Here is a 13,600-nt window from a genome sequence, read left to right as displayed (position 1 = left end):
TCAGCCTCCCAGGCACTCTTAACCCGATTATCTCTGGAAAGACCTGTCTTTGAGTCGGTGACGTCTGGGGTCCTGGGATGAGGGCTTCCGCGTACAGAACTCAGGGGCACCCTTGAACCTGCAGCAGTGATGATGTTGGCCGCGGGTGTAAGAAGCGGGTTGTGCGTGCGACAAACCTGAGCTTAAAAGCCCCCGCTCCAGCCCTCGCCTGCCTGTGCCTTAGGCCAAACCCTCTGTCTCCTGGTGCCTCAGTTTCCTTCCTCTGACACTGGTGGAGACGATGCCCAGTGCAACCCGTGACACGCCCCTCTGAAGCGCTCCTGCCCTTTCCTGGTCCCAAGTGCCTGGGATTCTTTTGGTTGGTTGGTTTTTACTGCGCTGGGCATTGGACCCAATAGGGCTCTACCACAGAGCGACAGCCCAGCCTTTTTATCTTTTATTTTCTCTCCAAGTTGTCCAGGCTGGCCTTGAACCTGCCACCCCCCTCCCTCGCTCTCCTGAGTGGCTGGATTACAGGTGTGAGCCACCGTGCCAGGCAAGCGTAGCATGTCGCGAGGGCTGGCAGCTGTGCCCCTCTGCCCCGCTCATCCCTGAAGGAAGCCCCGCCTCGTCCTTGGTCTGAGTTTTGAGCAGGCTGGAGGGCAGGGATGCGCTGCCACCGGGTGAACCCATTGCTGACGCCGCGCTTAGTGTCCAGTGTCCCTGAGGGGGTGGGGCATCCCAGTCTGTGACGCTGGCCTGCGTGGCAGTTGTCTGTCCTCTGTGGCACTCTGCCTGCTAGCCAGCTTAGGGGGCCCTGTTCTGCCATCTGCTACCTGGGGCGGGCCGCCTCGCCCATACACTCTGTCCAGGGCAGCGTTGTCTTGGACTCTGGGGGACTCTGGATGCTTTCTTAACAGAAGCCTTAGAGTCTATCTGGCGGCTCCCTCTTCTCAGGAACGCCCCTTCCCCGCCTCTGAGCAGATGGTCGGTCTAGCAACGTGGGCCGGCTGAGCGGCCGGGGATTCCCTCTCCACCCGGGTACCGGGCACTCTCAGAGCCAGACACCAGGCAGGAGTCGGCCAGGGCCAGGGCTCCGGAGGCGCAGGGCCTGGGGCACTTCTTACGAGTGCCACCTTTCAGCTGGGTGGGCTTGGGCAGCTGCCTCAACCTCTCTGTAAGATGGCCACTAATGGCACCTGCTGTGTGCCTCATTCAGAATGCTAGAGGTCAGCTGGCAAAGTCCCAGGACTTGGGGCCTTTGTGGTCTCGCCTGTGTGTAGAACCATCCGGCGACCTTGCCGGCCCCTGCTGGCCCCTGCCGGCCCTAGTTTATGTGCAGGAGGAGGCCCAGGAAGTTGGTGAATTGCTCTGACATAGGCAGTCACATCTGTCAGAATATGTCACATATGGGATTGGGGTTTGCAAACCTGCACCCTGGCACCCTCCCCCCAGCCTGTCCCTTGCTCACCTTGCTAGAAGTAACGGGCCTGCAGGGGGACCCAGGAGGGCCCTGTGGTGAGCAGGACCTGGGCCCTGTGTGACCTCATCTGCCACAGGCCACGTGGTCCTGTGTGGTCCATACAGCAACTTTGAAAGCGGGATTGGGGGTGTGAGATTGCGTGGGGAATAAGGGACGCAGCGCCAGCTGTGCGGAAGGGCTAGCCACACATTTAATGCCTGCCGCCTAGCAGCGTAATGAGAAGAAGTCCCTGGGCCCGCCCCGCCCTGTGCTCCTGATGGCCTACAAATGAGCTCTCCTAAGGTCTAAGGAAACACAGAGAGCACATGTGGTGCGTATCACCAGGTACCTCTTAGGAGGCACCTTGCGGGTTGGTCGCCAGTATCCTGAGGACAGAGCAGGGGACAGGAGGGGCCGTGTCCCCCCGGTGACCTCTCTGAGCTGGCTGGGATTTTGGGGTGCCTCTAGGCCAGTGTCCCACCCTGGGCCTCTCAGGAGGGTTGCTTTCCCTAGAAGGGTTTAGGGATAATTGTGCTTTGGGGTTGATCACGAGGGGTGGCTGACCTCAGTGCTGGGCAGGGAGCCAGTACTCAGCGTATCCTTGCTGAATCTGGGGTCTCTTAAAACCCAGAGCTACTGTGAGTGCCCTGGGGCACCCCCTTCCCCTTGACCCTCAGTGTGGGAAACCCACTCTGCCCAGCCGAGGCCCCATGGCTTTGGGCCAACAGGCATGTAGGGAAAGGGTCACGGTGCGTGTTTGCCAGGTACCAGGTGACGCCGTTCTCTTCCTTTCTAGCCGCCCCGCCCCTACGGCCGCCCAAGAAGCTGGTTCCAGGTAGAGCTGCAGGGGAGAGGGGTTTGCAGTGGTGTTGATGGGGTGGGGGATACCCTGAGTGCTGTGTGCCGTGTCTGCTGTGTCCAGTTCCCCAGGACGTGGTCCCCTCTCGGGAGCTGACCTCTCTAGAGTCCTCCCAGAGGAGTCTCCTTGGGGGTCTGTCCTCTCTGAGCTGTGCTGATTCCCAGCTGCCTGCCCTCCACCCACCCTTTCCCTCCTGCTTGGCAGGTCGGCTGGGCTGGTTGCTGTGCCCACTCTGCAGCGTGGCTCCCACTGGGAATGGCCCAGGACCTCCAGCATGAATGACCACACAGGAGGCGCCATGAGCTGCTCTCTGGCTCCCGCAGGGAGTTCCTGGGCCTCTGTGTGCGTGTAAATTGGGGTCACAGGCAGGGCCTGCAGCTGGAGAGGGGCTAGGCCCACTCAGCTCCACGAGCCCCTGGGAGATGGCAAAACCCAACCACTGCCCTGCCAGCCCTTGGGCCTCCAGTGGCCTTGTCTTTGCCCCTCCTCCCAGGCCTGAGGCCGCCTGCCCCACAGTATCCTCCTGCCACGGTACTGGGGTACAAAGGAGCTCCCCTTGCACAGGCCTGGGAAGGGGGCCCTGCTCACCGCTGCCCCCCGCCCAAGGGACCCCAGGACGTGTCCCCTCCCCGTTCTGCTTGGCACTCCCTTTGACTGCTTGCTGGGGTTTATCCAGAGTCACCCCGTAGGACCCCCCTAGGCACTGCTTCCCTGTTGGCGGGAAGGTGCTGAATGGCTGCTCCTGCTGCAGAGGAGCCTCTGGCAGTGTTGCCAGGGCCCAGAGAGGTCTGAGAATGGCCAGAGGGCCCCAGGTTCTGTGCCAGTGGCACCGAAGGCCACGGCAGAGGCCGGAGCTGTTCATGCGCCTGGGTCCTCGGTGCAGTAGGGGCCTGGGGTCTCCTGGGTCTCTCCCCTCCGGGCCCCGAGCTCTCATGCTGTCTACAGAAGCCCTTAAAGCGGGCCACGAGGGCTGGGTGGCTGGTGTGCCTGGTGTGGGTGGAAGGCTCCTGCAAGTGTTTGCAGGGCGGGGGGCTGTGAGAATTTGGGGGCCCCGTTCAGCCCTTTGCAGGCACACAGCTGCCTGCGTGAGACCCCCTGCTGGGTGGGGGGCCCATGTGAGGACCTCGGGGCACACTGCTCTTCCACGGAGGTGCCCCCCCCCCCCGGCACCCCGCTTCCACTCCGCGATGGGAACCCGGCCCTGGTTCTGCCAGGGGACCGCGCGGCTAGTGGCAGGATTTCTAATTTGGATGGAAGCGCAGTAATGGCTACTCATTTGATGCGTCATTAGCCATGTTGCCCCTTAATGAGAGACTGCGTGGTTCTCCGCCTTGCTCTGGGGTTTGCTAATAAAGTTCCATGGACACAAACCTTTATAGGCGCTTAGCCTAGGCAGGGGCGGGGGCTGCATGCGCTGATTACAAACACCCCAATGCACACACCTCTCCTGCCAGGGAAATTATCGGGGTGGGGAGGAGCCCCGCAGCACAGCCAGCATCCTCAGCCGCGCAGACTGTCCGGAGCCTGTATAGTCGAGGGCCAGAGATGCTGTGGAAAAGGGGGACTGAGCCCTAACACAGCCCACAGCGCATGGGGAGACCAGCAGGCCCGGCTGGCCTGGTCCCTGGGCTGGCGCCAGAGAGCTGGGCCTTTGGAGTTGGTAGCCAGGTGGCCGACATCGCACATGTGTGGGGTGGACAGGGTGCCCTGCATCTCGGCCAGGTCCTGTCCCAGCCCGCGGGGTGTTCCAGTGCAGACACGCAGGGCGCTTTCCCCAGAGACTTGAAGCTCTAGCAGAGCCCTGGCCAGGAAAGTGACCGGGCTGGGAGTTTTGCCTCTGAGTGCAGCTGGGGGAAGGCCCTCAGGGGGCCCGATGGCCGGGTATGTGCTGGGCTCAGGCGGGTGTGCCTTTCCCTCTGGGGTACCACATGTGCACAGGTCTCCCTTCCACCTCACCCTTGTCTGGCTCACAGAGTATTAACATGGCAGCCTTTGATGCCTCTGGGTGATCAGGTGGCCCAGTTTGATGGTTGGGATAATGCCCAAGGACCCCGGGGACTCCTTCACAGACCATGCTCCCTGGGGCCCTCTGAGGCTCACCACTCTTTAGGCACCACCTCAGGAGGGCAAATCCCTACTTCTATCTCAGTATCTCTGGGACCTTGGCCACACCCAGACCCTCCCGCTGGCCTGACCCCTGGCTGCCCCTGGCTCCTGGTTGGCGGGTGAGGGTGCCTGGTGGGCCGCTTCTGCTGGTCCCACCTTCGCTTCAGCAGGCTCCTGGGTGCCTTTGTCCCTGGGCCTTCACTCCACTCTCACCACTTGCTGGACCTTCCAAGGCCCAGAGGTGGGGGTGGGGAGGTGGGCAGGGCGTGGTGGGAGGTCTGACCTCCCCTCCTGGAATCCACATGCCTTAGGGGCTCTGCCCCCATGGGGGTGCGCAGAAGTTCCTTCCTGGCTGGGCTGGGGCTGAGGAGCAGGAGGGCAGGAGGAGAGACCCCAGACAGGGTGCGAGCTGGCCCCCCAGCCCGGCCCTGCCGCCCCTCCCTCCTCTGCGTGTTTGGGAGTACTCAACAGCCTGCTGATTTATGGCCGCTCTTCTGCATTTTATCTGCCCCAGGCCCCTTTTTCAGCTCCTTTGAAGTAGGAAAGAGTATTTAGGCCAGAAAGCTGCAGTCTCAGTGACTCCAAAGGAGAGGCTGTCTGTTGCAGCGCCGGTTGGGAGGGAGGTCAGTGCGGGCTGAACCTGCCCCTCCCCAGGAGTGGCATGGGGGACAGCGTCCACTGCCCGGGCCTGGTCCAAGCCCAAGCCCTGGCTTCTGAGGGGTTCACTTTGACTGTGGGGAACCTAGGGCCAAGTGTGCGCACCGGGCCCACCTCCTTTGCTTCTCTCTCTCCTTTCTTTTTCTGTCCCTTCCCTCCCTTCTCCCCCCCCCCCTCAAGTCTCCCTTCCTACTCCCATCCACTGGGCGGCTGTGGATGCACACAGGCAACACCAGGTCCTGCTTTGGGGAGCTCCCTGTCTGAGGGTGGGGTAATGTTGGGAGGCTCATTCTGCAGCTGACCTGGCCTGCAGGCTGGAGAGCACATCCCCCAGGCCTGTAGGGACCCTGGTGCAGAATGCTGGAGCAGAGGGACCAGCGAGAGACCCCAGACAGGGTGCTAGCTCACCCCACCAGCCCCAGCCTTGTCCGGGCCTCCTCCCTCCACAGCATGTTTGGGGTACTCAAACATGGCTCACCCAACCCATCCACCCATCTACACATCCACCCACCTCCCCACCTATCTGTCCATCCATCCATCTACCCACCGACCCACCCACCCATCCATCCATCCACCCATCCCCTCACCTCCCCATCCATCCATCCATCCATCCATCCATCCATCCATCCATCCACCCACCCACCCACCCACCCACCCACCCACCCACCCACCTGTCCATTCTCCATCAAATGTTGACAAGGCCTCTCCACTGGGATTGAAACAAAGCCCTAGCTGGTGGTGCCCTGACACCTGCGAGGGAAGACAAACCAGGAGCACTGGTGACGGCCCCAAGGACAGACCAAGAGGGTGGCCTCTGGGGAGCCGCAGTGGCGCTTCAGGAGGTGCTGGAGCAGACACTGCAGTGGGAAGCAGCTGGCCTCGGTCCCTGAGTACTGCCTCTGCCTAACCTCCGCCCTCCCTCCCACAGCAGGCGGGCTCCGGGGACCTTCGGATGCTGCGGAAAGGCTTCTCCCCATACCACTCGGAGTCCCAGCTCTTGTCCCTGCCGCCCTCCTACCAGGACTCCCTGCAGAACGTGAGTGTCCTCCCCACAGTACCCGTGTGCTCCCAATCTGGGGCCTCCAGAATTGTGGCTCTGAGCTCAGAGGAGACAGCCGGGCTGGTGGCCTGCCCAGGGCATGCGGCTGCTCCCCACATGGCCACACCAAGGCCAGGCGCTCGCCTTCCGCCCCCTCTGTCTGGATCAGCAGTGGCCAGGGCTTGGTTCACAGCCAGTGGTGGCCTTTCCTGTTCCCCCACTTTTCCAGAAGGGGCCCTGGCCCCCATCCACTGGAGCCCCCATGGCCCCTTAAGTGGGTGGCATCACTGGAGACCTCGTGGGCTGGCACCTGGGCTCTCCTCTCTTTGGGCCTCAGCCTGGGTCGCTTTGCAGACCCTGCTGGCCCTGGAACTTGGGGTGTGCTAGCTCCCCGGGCTTTGAGGTGCTGGAGAGCTCAGCGTGGGGGTTCTGGACTCCGGTGGTCACCAGAGGCCTCCACAGTTGTCCTCTGGCTCTTGCCTGGACGCTGCCCTGTCCTGGGGGAGCGGTGACCACGGGGGGTTAGGTCCCTGGCGGAGGCTGCTCCCTGCGGGTAGAGCGCCTCCATCCCTGTGTGACTGCAGAGATGGGGAGGCGTGGCCATCCTCCTTGGGGAGTGACCTCAGGCCAGCTTGCGTCCTCGTCTCTCCCCCGGGGATGGTAAGAGCGCCCACCCTATGGGGGCCTTACACGGGCAGCCTTGAGGGGACTCTGGCATGTTGCACACACAGCACATGTGTGTGTGGGCCGTTCTAGTATGTGGCCTGGGTCTGCCGCACCCTCCACCGCAGGCCCCTTGCTGTGGACAGAAGAGGGCTCACACCTGGTCACCTGCCACCCCCACTGCTTTTCAGGAATGCAGCGTGGACCTGCCCAGGGCGGAGGATCCTCATGTTTATTCAGGAGCCCCATGGCTCCGCCTGCTGAGGCGCTCAGGGTGTGGCGGTGCCACAAGGGGTTGGTTCCTGGGTCCTCAGGTCCCTCTGCCCCCGCCCCCCTCCTTTCCTTCCTTCTGGTCCACAAGGGTAATAAGGCTGGCACACTGACCTGTGCACTGAAGCCCTCCAGTGATCCGGACCGGCGCGTGGTGCGGGCTGTGCCCTGCTGGCCTCGCAGTCTGGGTGGAGGGAGCCTTCTGGACGGCTTTCTGGGGAGGCCTTGTGTGCCTCCCCTCATGGGGGCTGGCTGCCACCTCCCCCGGAGAGGAGGGTGGGGCAGCTCGTGTGGCCAGGGAGTGTCTGCCGAGGGTCCCTGCTCTGTGGGGAGGCAGTGGCCGAGGGGCGGAGGGTGTGGGGCTGGGGTGGCCCCATGGGAGCATGCCCCCAGGGCTCTGCGCCTTGCAGGGGACCTGCCTGGATGCTGGTGCCCACACCTGTCTCAGCAAGGGCAGTGGTCCCACCACGAGCACGTTGAGGGGCAGCGGGCGACTGCGGGTGCGGCCCTTTCCTGCTGCCCCTGGCTGGCCGTTGGTTGAGCTCGGGGTGGAGTGGGTTGATTTGCCAGGCTCTGACGGGCGGGTCAGGCTCTGATGGGCCCTCTGGAAGCTGCGCCCACTGGGCCATTTCTTTTGGTTAACCGACTTTGTTTTTGAGTGTACCGTTCAGTGGTTTTCAGTAAACTCAAGAGTTGCGCAAGCATCGCAAACTAACATTTTTATCACCCCAGCAAGAATCCCCGTACCACTCAGTCACGGCCCTCCCCCTCTGGCCCTGCACCCAGTCACCGTCTCCTGGGATTTGCCCATCCTACTCATGTTCTGCAAGTGGAACCAGATAACACGTGGCCATTTGTGTCTGGCCTGTCGGTGCGATGTGATGTTTTCTTTCTTATTTTTTTTCTTTTGTGGGATGGGGATGGAACCCAGGGGCCTTCTACCTCTGGGCGACACCCCCAGACCTATTTTATTTTTTATTTGGAAATGGGTCTCATGAGGTTGCTGTGAGCCCAGTTTGCTAACGCCGGACGTGAACCTGCACTCCTCCTGTCTCAGCCTCCCAACTGCTGCCATTCCAAGCGTGCGCCCCCACGCCCGGCCGGAGTGACGTTTCCAAGCGCCATCTCCATGGAGCCTGTATCAGCCGCCCTTGCTTTTTATGGCTGAAAAATGTTCCATCATGTGGACGGGCAGAGTGTGTATTTGCTGATGACATTTGAGTGTTTTTTTTTTTTTTTTTGTATTGGGGGTTGAACCCAGGGGCATTCTGCCTCTGAGCTATACTACAGCCCTTTATTTATAATTTTTTCGAGACAGGGTCTCACTAAGTTGCTGAGGCTGGCCTCCAGACTGCTATCTTCCCATACTGGGATTACAGGCGTGGGCCACCGTGCCTGGTGTTTTCTGTTTTAGACTGTTGTGACCAGTGGGCATGGATGTTCGTGGACAAGTGTTTGGGGGACATGCGCTTGCAGCTCTCTGGGGTGTGTCCCCCACCTTTTGGCAGTGGTCTGGTGTCCCTGCCCTGAGTCCCAGGCCCAGTTCCTTGTTTACAGGCTGTTGGGCCTCACTGGGCCTCCCTCTCCTCTCCCTCTCCTCATCTGTAAGGTGGGCACATAGGAGCACAGCCCCTGCCAGAGGGCTGCTGCGAGCCCTTTGTGGGGCCACTCAGCCACTGTGGGTGCTCGCGGAGTGGAGTGCGTGGCCCCAGGGGGCAGGAGTCCCGACGCTAACCTCGACATAGTCATCACCCATTACACATTGTTTGTGGAGTGACTAGTGACATGTGCAGGATCCCAGGTCAGGTCACACCCTCACTGGCAGCTTCTGCCCCCGGAGGTGGGCTGGGACAGGCTGGATGACACAGGCCCACTGCCCGCCTCCCTCCTGCTGTTGCTCCGGCACCAGCCCCTGGAGTTGGGGTGCCCATGGACCAGGCCATTCAGGCGTTAGTGCACTGGGGACATAGGCCAGTTGTACCGGGGCTAGCTGGCAGGGGTGGACCACCCACGGGCAGGGGCACGGGCTCTCCAGGGAAAGGTGCCAGGGCTCTGTAGGTGTGGGGATGGCGCCCCCTGCTGGTCACTGCAGCCTTCTGCTGCAGTCCCTGCCTGCCTCCTGCTGCCACCCCAGAAATGACCTCCCTTCCCGGTCTGGTCCCTGCTTGCTTTACCCACACAAAGGGCCTGGGCAGGGCACCAGAGACTGAGCATCCTGGGCTGGAGCCAGAGAAACAGCCCTCGGGCATTCCCTAGCAGCCTGCTCACTTCCTGGGACAAAGGACCTTTTTGTGATCCAGGAGGGGAAACTGAGGCTGAGTGGGCGGGGCCCTGTCTCTAGTCACAGCCAAAGGAACCTTGACCAGGCCTGGCAGCCACGGCCATGCCACTTTAGCCCGGGGCCAGCGTCTGCAGCTGATGGCCGCTGGGTAGGGACCAGAGCAGGTCCGGGCAGGGTGGGCACCGGGAGGCTGGGGACCCTCCCAGGGGCAGGGCATGGCCGTCAGGGCGGGCCGTGGTGCACAGACTCTGCTGGGCTCTGGGAGGAGCCCTCAGCCCACCTGCCCACTGAGATGGCTGCTGCTGCTGCCCACTGGGTGGCTCCTGCTGTCTCTCTGGCCCAGGGACCCCCGCTGCAGCAGGCTGCGGGTACCTGTCCCAGAGCCGCCTAGAGGGAGGGGAGCCTGGGTAGGGCTGGGTCCACCCTCCCCGCCACGTGGGAGCCGGGCACCTGGGGCTGGCCCGTTTCCTGGGGGGCTGCTGAGGGAGCAGGCTTCAGCACCCTCTGCCCTAGTGTGGCCGAGCGTCTCCCCTGCTTCCTGGCTGCCCAGCCTCCTCTGTCCTTGCCTCAGGGTCCTGCGTGTTCGTCTCTCTCCTCCAGGAGGGGCCAGTTTACCTCCTCCCGCCTGGGCTCTGGCCTTCTGAGTTGCTGGCTAGACCTGTGGTGGGCACAGGAGAGCCCACCAGGGGAGCTGAGACTTTGGTCCCTCCACAGGGCTCCGCCTGCCCCGGGCCTGAACTGCCTTCGCCCCCCTCCACTGGCTACAGCTCTGCAGGACAGAAACCCGAGGCCGTCGTTCACGCCATGAAGGTAAAGGCCGTGCCTGGTGCCCTGGAGCCCCGGCTGCAGGCACGCTGTGGGACCTAGGCACCCGGGATGCCACGTGTGCTGTCTCTGAGCCAGGGCACCGGGCTGCAGGCCTGGGGGGGTCTCACCTCTGTGTGGGTGGCTGGGGGCGGGGCATGATTGCCTGGAGCCCTGGGAGTGGTCATGAGTGTCACCGGCTGATCTGCTACAGCTGGGGAAACTGAGGCCCGGGGCAGGTTAGGACAGGCATTCCCCTAAGGCCAGAGGTTTGGGCGGCATGGGGTGGAGCTGAAGCCGGGGTCTCCTGGGTCAGGCTCGGGCAGGGCCAAGGGCTCCAGGGTCCCCGGCACCTGGAGCACCATGCCCTCCCGTGGCCCTCTCCTTCCTTCGCGTGTGCAAGTGGGATGACCTGGGGTGCCAGCAGTGTGTAGGGTCGGGGGACAACCTGCCTCTCCATTTTCCTCCGCACCCACTCCCCGGGGCTCAGCGGTTCAGGGGCAGCCACTTTGGTTTGTGGCCAGGGAAGCCCCTCACCAGGGGACTTGATCCCTTCAGGTTCTGGAGGTGCACGAGAACCTGGACCGGCAGCTTCAGGACAGCTGCGAGGAGGACCTGAGTGAGAAGGAGAAGGCCATCGTCCGTGAGATGTGCAACGTGAGAGATGGGGTCAGCCCCGGGTGCCCCGTCCTGGCCTTGGGTCTCCCAGCTTGCGCGCGCCCCCTGGTGGCTGCTGGCCTTGGCTTTGGTGCTCAGGGCTGCAGGGACTGGCAGGTGCGAGCCTGGCGAGCTGAGCCGCCTGGGAGCCTCAGCCTCAGTCCCCGCCGATGCTGGCAGGGGTTTCATGGGGCCTGCGGCTGACCCTGATGCCTCCCTCCTGGCTCCATGGCCCCCCGGGCTCCGGGAGGCTGTGCCCGCGCTCCACACAGGCCTGCTCGGGTCTCAGGGTAAATGGGGCTGTGGGCGCGCTCGGGCTGGCATGGGCGGGCGGGCCTCCCCTCACACGACGCCCCTTCCCACAGGTGGTCTGGAGGAAGCTGGGAGACGCCGCCAGCTCCAAACCCTCCATTCGACAGCACCTGTCCGGGAACCAGTTCAAGGGGCCTTTGTAGGGCCAGTCTCCATGGACACGGATGGGCCCTGCCTGGGGCCCGCGCCCGAGACGTGGGCAGGCCCTCTGGCCAAGCCACTGTCTCCGTCAGTGGCGAGTTGTACATAGGACACGGGCTGCCCCGCTCTGCTGTGACACTCCCGCCGTACACCAGCACCCTGGGGAGACGCCAGCCACGCCTGCTCCCCGCAGCAGAGCCGGGGAGTGGCCACGGCATCTCATCGAGGCTCCGGCCCTGGTGCCCCCTGCGCTGGACAGAGGCCACCGGCGCCTGGATCCTGACACAGGAGGCGCCCCTTCTTGCCCTGTTGTGCCCAGGACCCCGGCTGGCAAGGAGCCTCGCCCTGAGCTCGGAGGGCCTGAGGCCCCAGACCCTCCCTGGCCTTCAGCCCTGGGGGCGCAGGGTCCCCGCTGTGTGGGGTCGGTGCCCAGCCACCCCAGGCCAGCTGCTGCTAGTTTAGAATTCACCCCCGTCCCCTGACACCCCAAACACGCATATTCTCTGTACGGTCTCCTGCCCCACGCCAGGTCCAGCCCTGTCTTTTCCGGCCCCTCCTACCCTGTACCTCCCGCGGGGTTTCTGGGCTGAGCTGCAAGTCTCTCTCTGGATGGGTAGAGTTGGGCTGGCCCGGGCCGGGTCTCTGGGAAGCTGTGGCCATCACTGTGGACAGAGCTGCCTGTGATGAGCGCGCCTCCTTGGGAAGGGAGGAGCCTGACCTGGTTCTGGCTTTAATTTGCTGTGTGATGTTCCAGTCACTCAGCCTCTCTGGGCCCCTGGTGGAGAAATGGGGTCTCGAGGTCCCTTTTAGTCCTGGTCACTGTCTGAGGCCACTCAGCTGTAGATGGCCTCTTTCCTCACGGCTCAGAGCCAATGTAGGGACCTGCTAACGAGGCCGCCTTGCGGGCCAGCTGGAACCAAGGCCCTGCTGGGCTTTGTCGTCTCCTGGAGCCTCAGGGTCCTTGGCTGTAAACAGGCAGCACCCGGCTTTCCTTACAGCACCCTGGACCTTCATGTCAACGGCCACGTATCATAAAGTGCGCGAGGCTGCTCGTGTGCGTGGAAGGAGAATGGGGCCCCCGCGGGACAGGCCCTTCCCGGCCCACCCGCTTCCGTCCCTTCCATCTCCAGCCGCCGTCACTCTCGCAAAGGTACTTAGAGCTTTGCACAGTGAGCCCAGAGGCTGGCTTCGCGACAGGCAGGTCTCTTCAGGCCAGGTAAAGGACGGAGACCAGGACAGGAGGGCAGATGGCTTCCTGCGCCTCCCCACAGCAGGGACCACTGTCTATCTGCACTCTCGGGTCCTACACTCTCAGGGGAAAGGCCCAAGGCCTCAGTGTGCCCAGGGAGTGCCAAGCAGGTGAGATGGGGGGGGCACACAGCTCCTGTTCTGGGTATCACCAGGAAGCTGTGGAAGGAGCTGTCGTGTGGTCAGGCGTGACTTCCCGTCCCCAGGGGTCTCACACCCCCTTTGCCGGCCCAGCCCTGCCCCTTCTGGGTCTAGGAAATGCACAGCAGCCCCTGGGGCAGGGGATTGCCCGCTGGGTGTCAGCAGGCCCGGGAGCCCACGAGTCATGTTCAGATCAGGGTGGTGCACCCACCACTGAAATAAGCAATAAGTCAGGGCTCCTGGCACCCGCAGAGCCCCAGGAGAGCAGCCTGGAGGCCACCCTCCCCCGGGGAGCACTGTCCCTGATGCGGGCCATCCAGGCCCAAGGAGCATTTCTTGGAGAACCCGCCAGCCTGCCAGAGGCAGCACAAGTGGTGCCTGCGCGGCAGCGTTGGGATGGCTCTCTGGACAGGACTGTGCCTGTGGTGGCCAGTGTCTCCAGTGATAACCAGCAGCCGCAGCGATCCCTCCTGATCCCGCCAGCCCAGGGCGCGGTTGGCAGCTGCAGAGCCGGGCTGGGAGCGGCCCCTCCCTGGGGTGGGCTGTGGGAGTGACCTTCCCTGCAGGCCCCTCCCCTCCCGAGGCTGGGTCTGCATATAGCAGAGGCGAGGTCCACGCTGGCCCCAGCCCAGGTGGCCCTACCTGTCCTGAAGTCAGTCTGCTGAGCACCTTGTTATCCAGAAGTGACTAGCTACACACCAGTGTTTAAAGAGAAAAAGTGACCTTTCATTTTCTTGAAACTTGAGAGGAAACAAAGTACGTACTACTGATTTTTTTAAGAAACAAACTAAACGCGTGGCTGCGGTGGCGGCGGTGTTTTTTTCATGCTGCGGGGAGCACTTGTGCTTCTTGGGACCGGCCGGAGCCGCTCTTCCCCGCAGGTGACCGCGGTGGCCCTGCAGAGCCGGAGCCTGTGGACTCCTGCCTGTTTCTACCTTCTGTCCGGCCACTTTGATTTGTGGAGAAAAAAACAAAAATAGA

At 63.0% G+C, this 13,600-nt stretch overlaps 1 protein-coding gene across 1 annotated transcript in view; it reads left to right on the top strand.

Moving 5' to 3' along the window:
* Positions 1-11,232, top strand: part of CCDC85C (coiled-coil domain containing 85C) — a gene marked incomplete at both ends in the record, with an annotated part of 69,136 nt that extends 57,904 nt beyond the window's left edge. The window contains 4 exons of the mRNA XM_080708040.1: positions 5,992-6,099; positions 10,031-10,126; positions 10,679-10,777; positions 11,143-11,232. Of these exons, the coding sequence (XP_080564166.1) occupies positions 5,992-6,099; positions 10,031-10,126; positions 10,679-10,777; positions 11,143-11,232 (393 nt within the window). The remainder of the gene's footprint in view (positions 1-5,991; positions 6,100-10,030; positions 10,127-10,678; positions 10,778-11,142) is intronic.
* Between the last annotated feature and the right edge of the window lie 2,368 nt (positions 11,233-13,600).

This window comes from Muscardinus avellanarius, assembly GCF_963383645.1.
Source record: "Muscardinus avellanarius genome assembly, chromosome: 12".
NCBI lineage: Eukaryota > Metazoa > Chordata > Mammalia > Rodentia > Gliridae > Muscardinus > Muscardinus avellanarius.
This window is presented reverse-complemented; position numbering and strand designations above follow the sequence as displayed.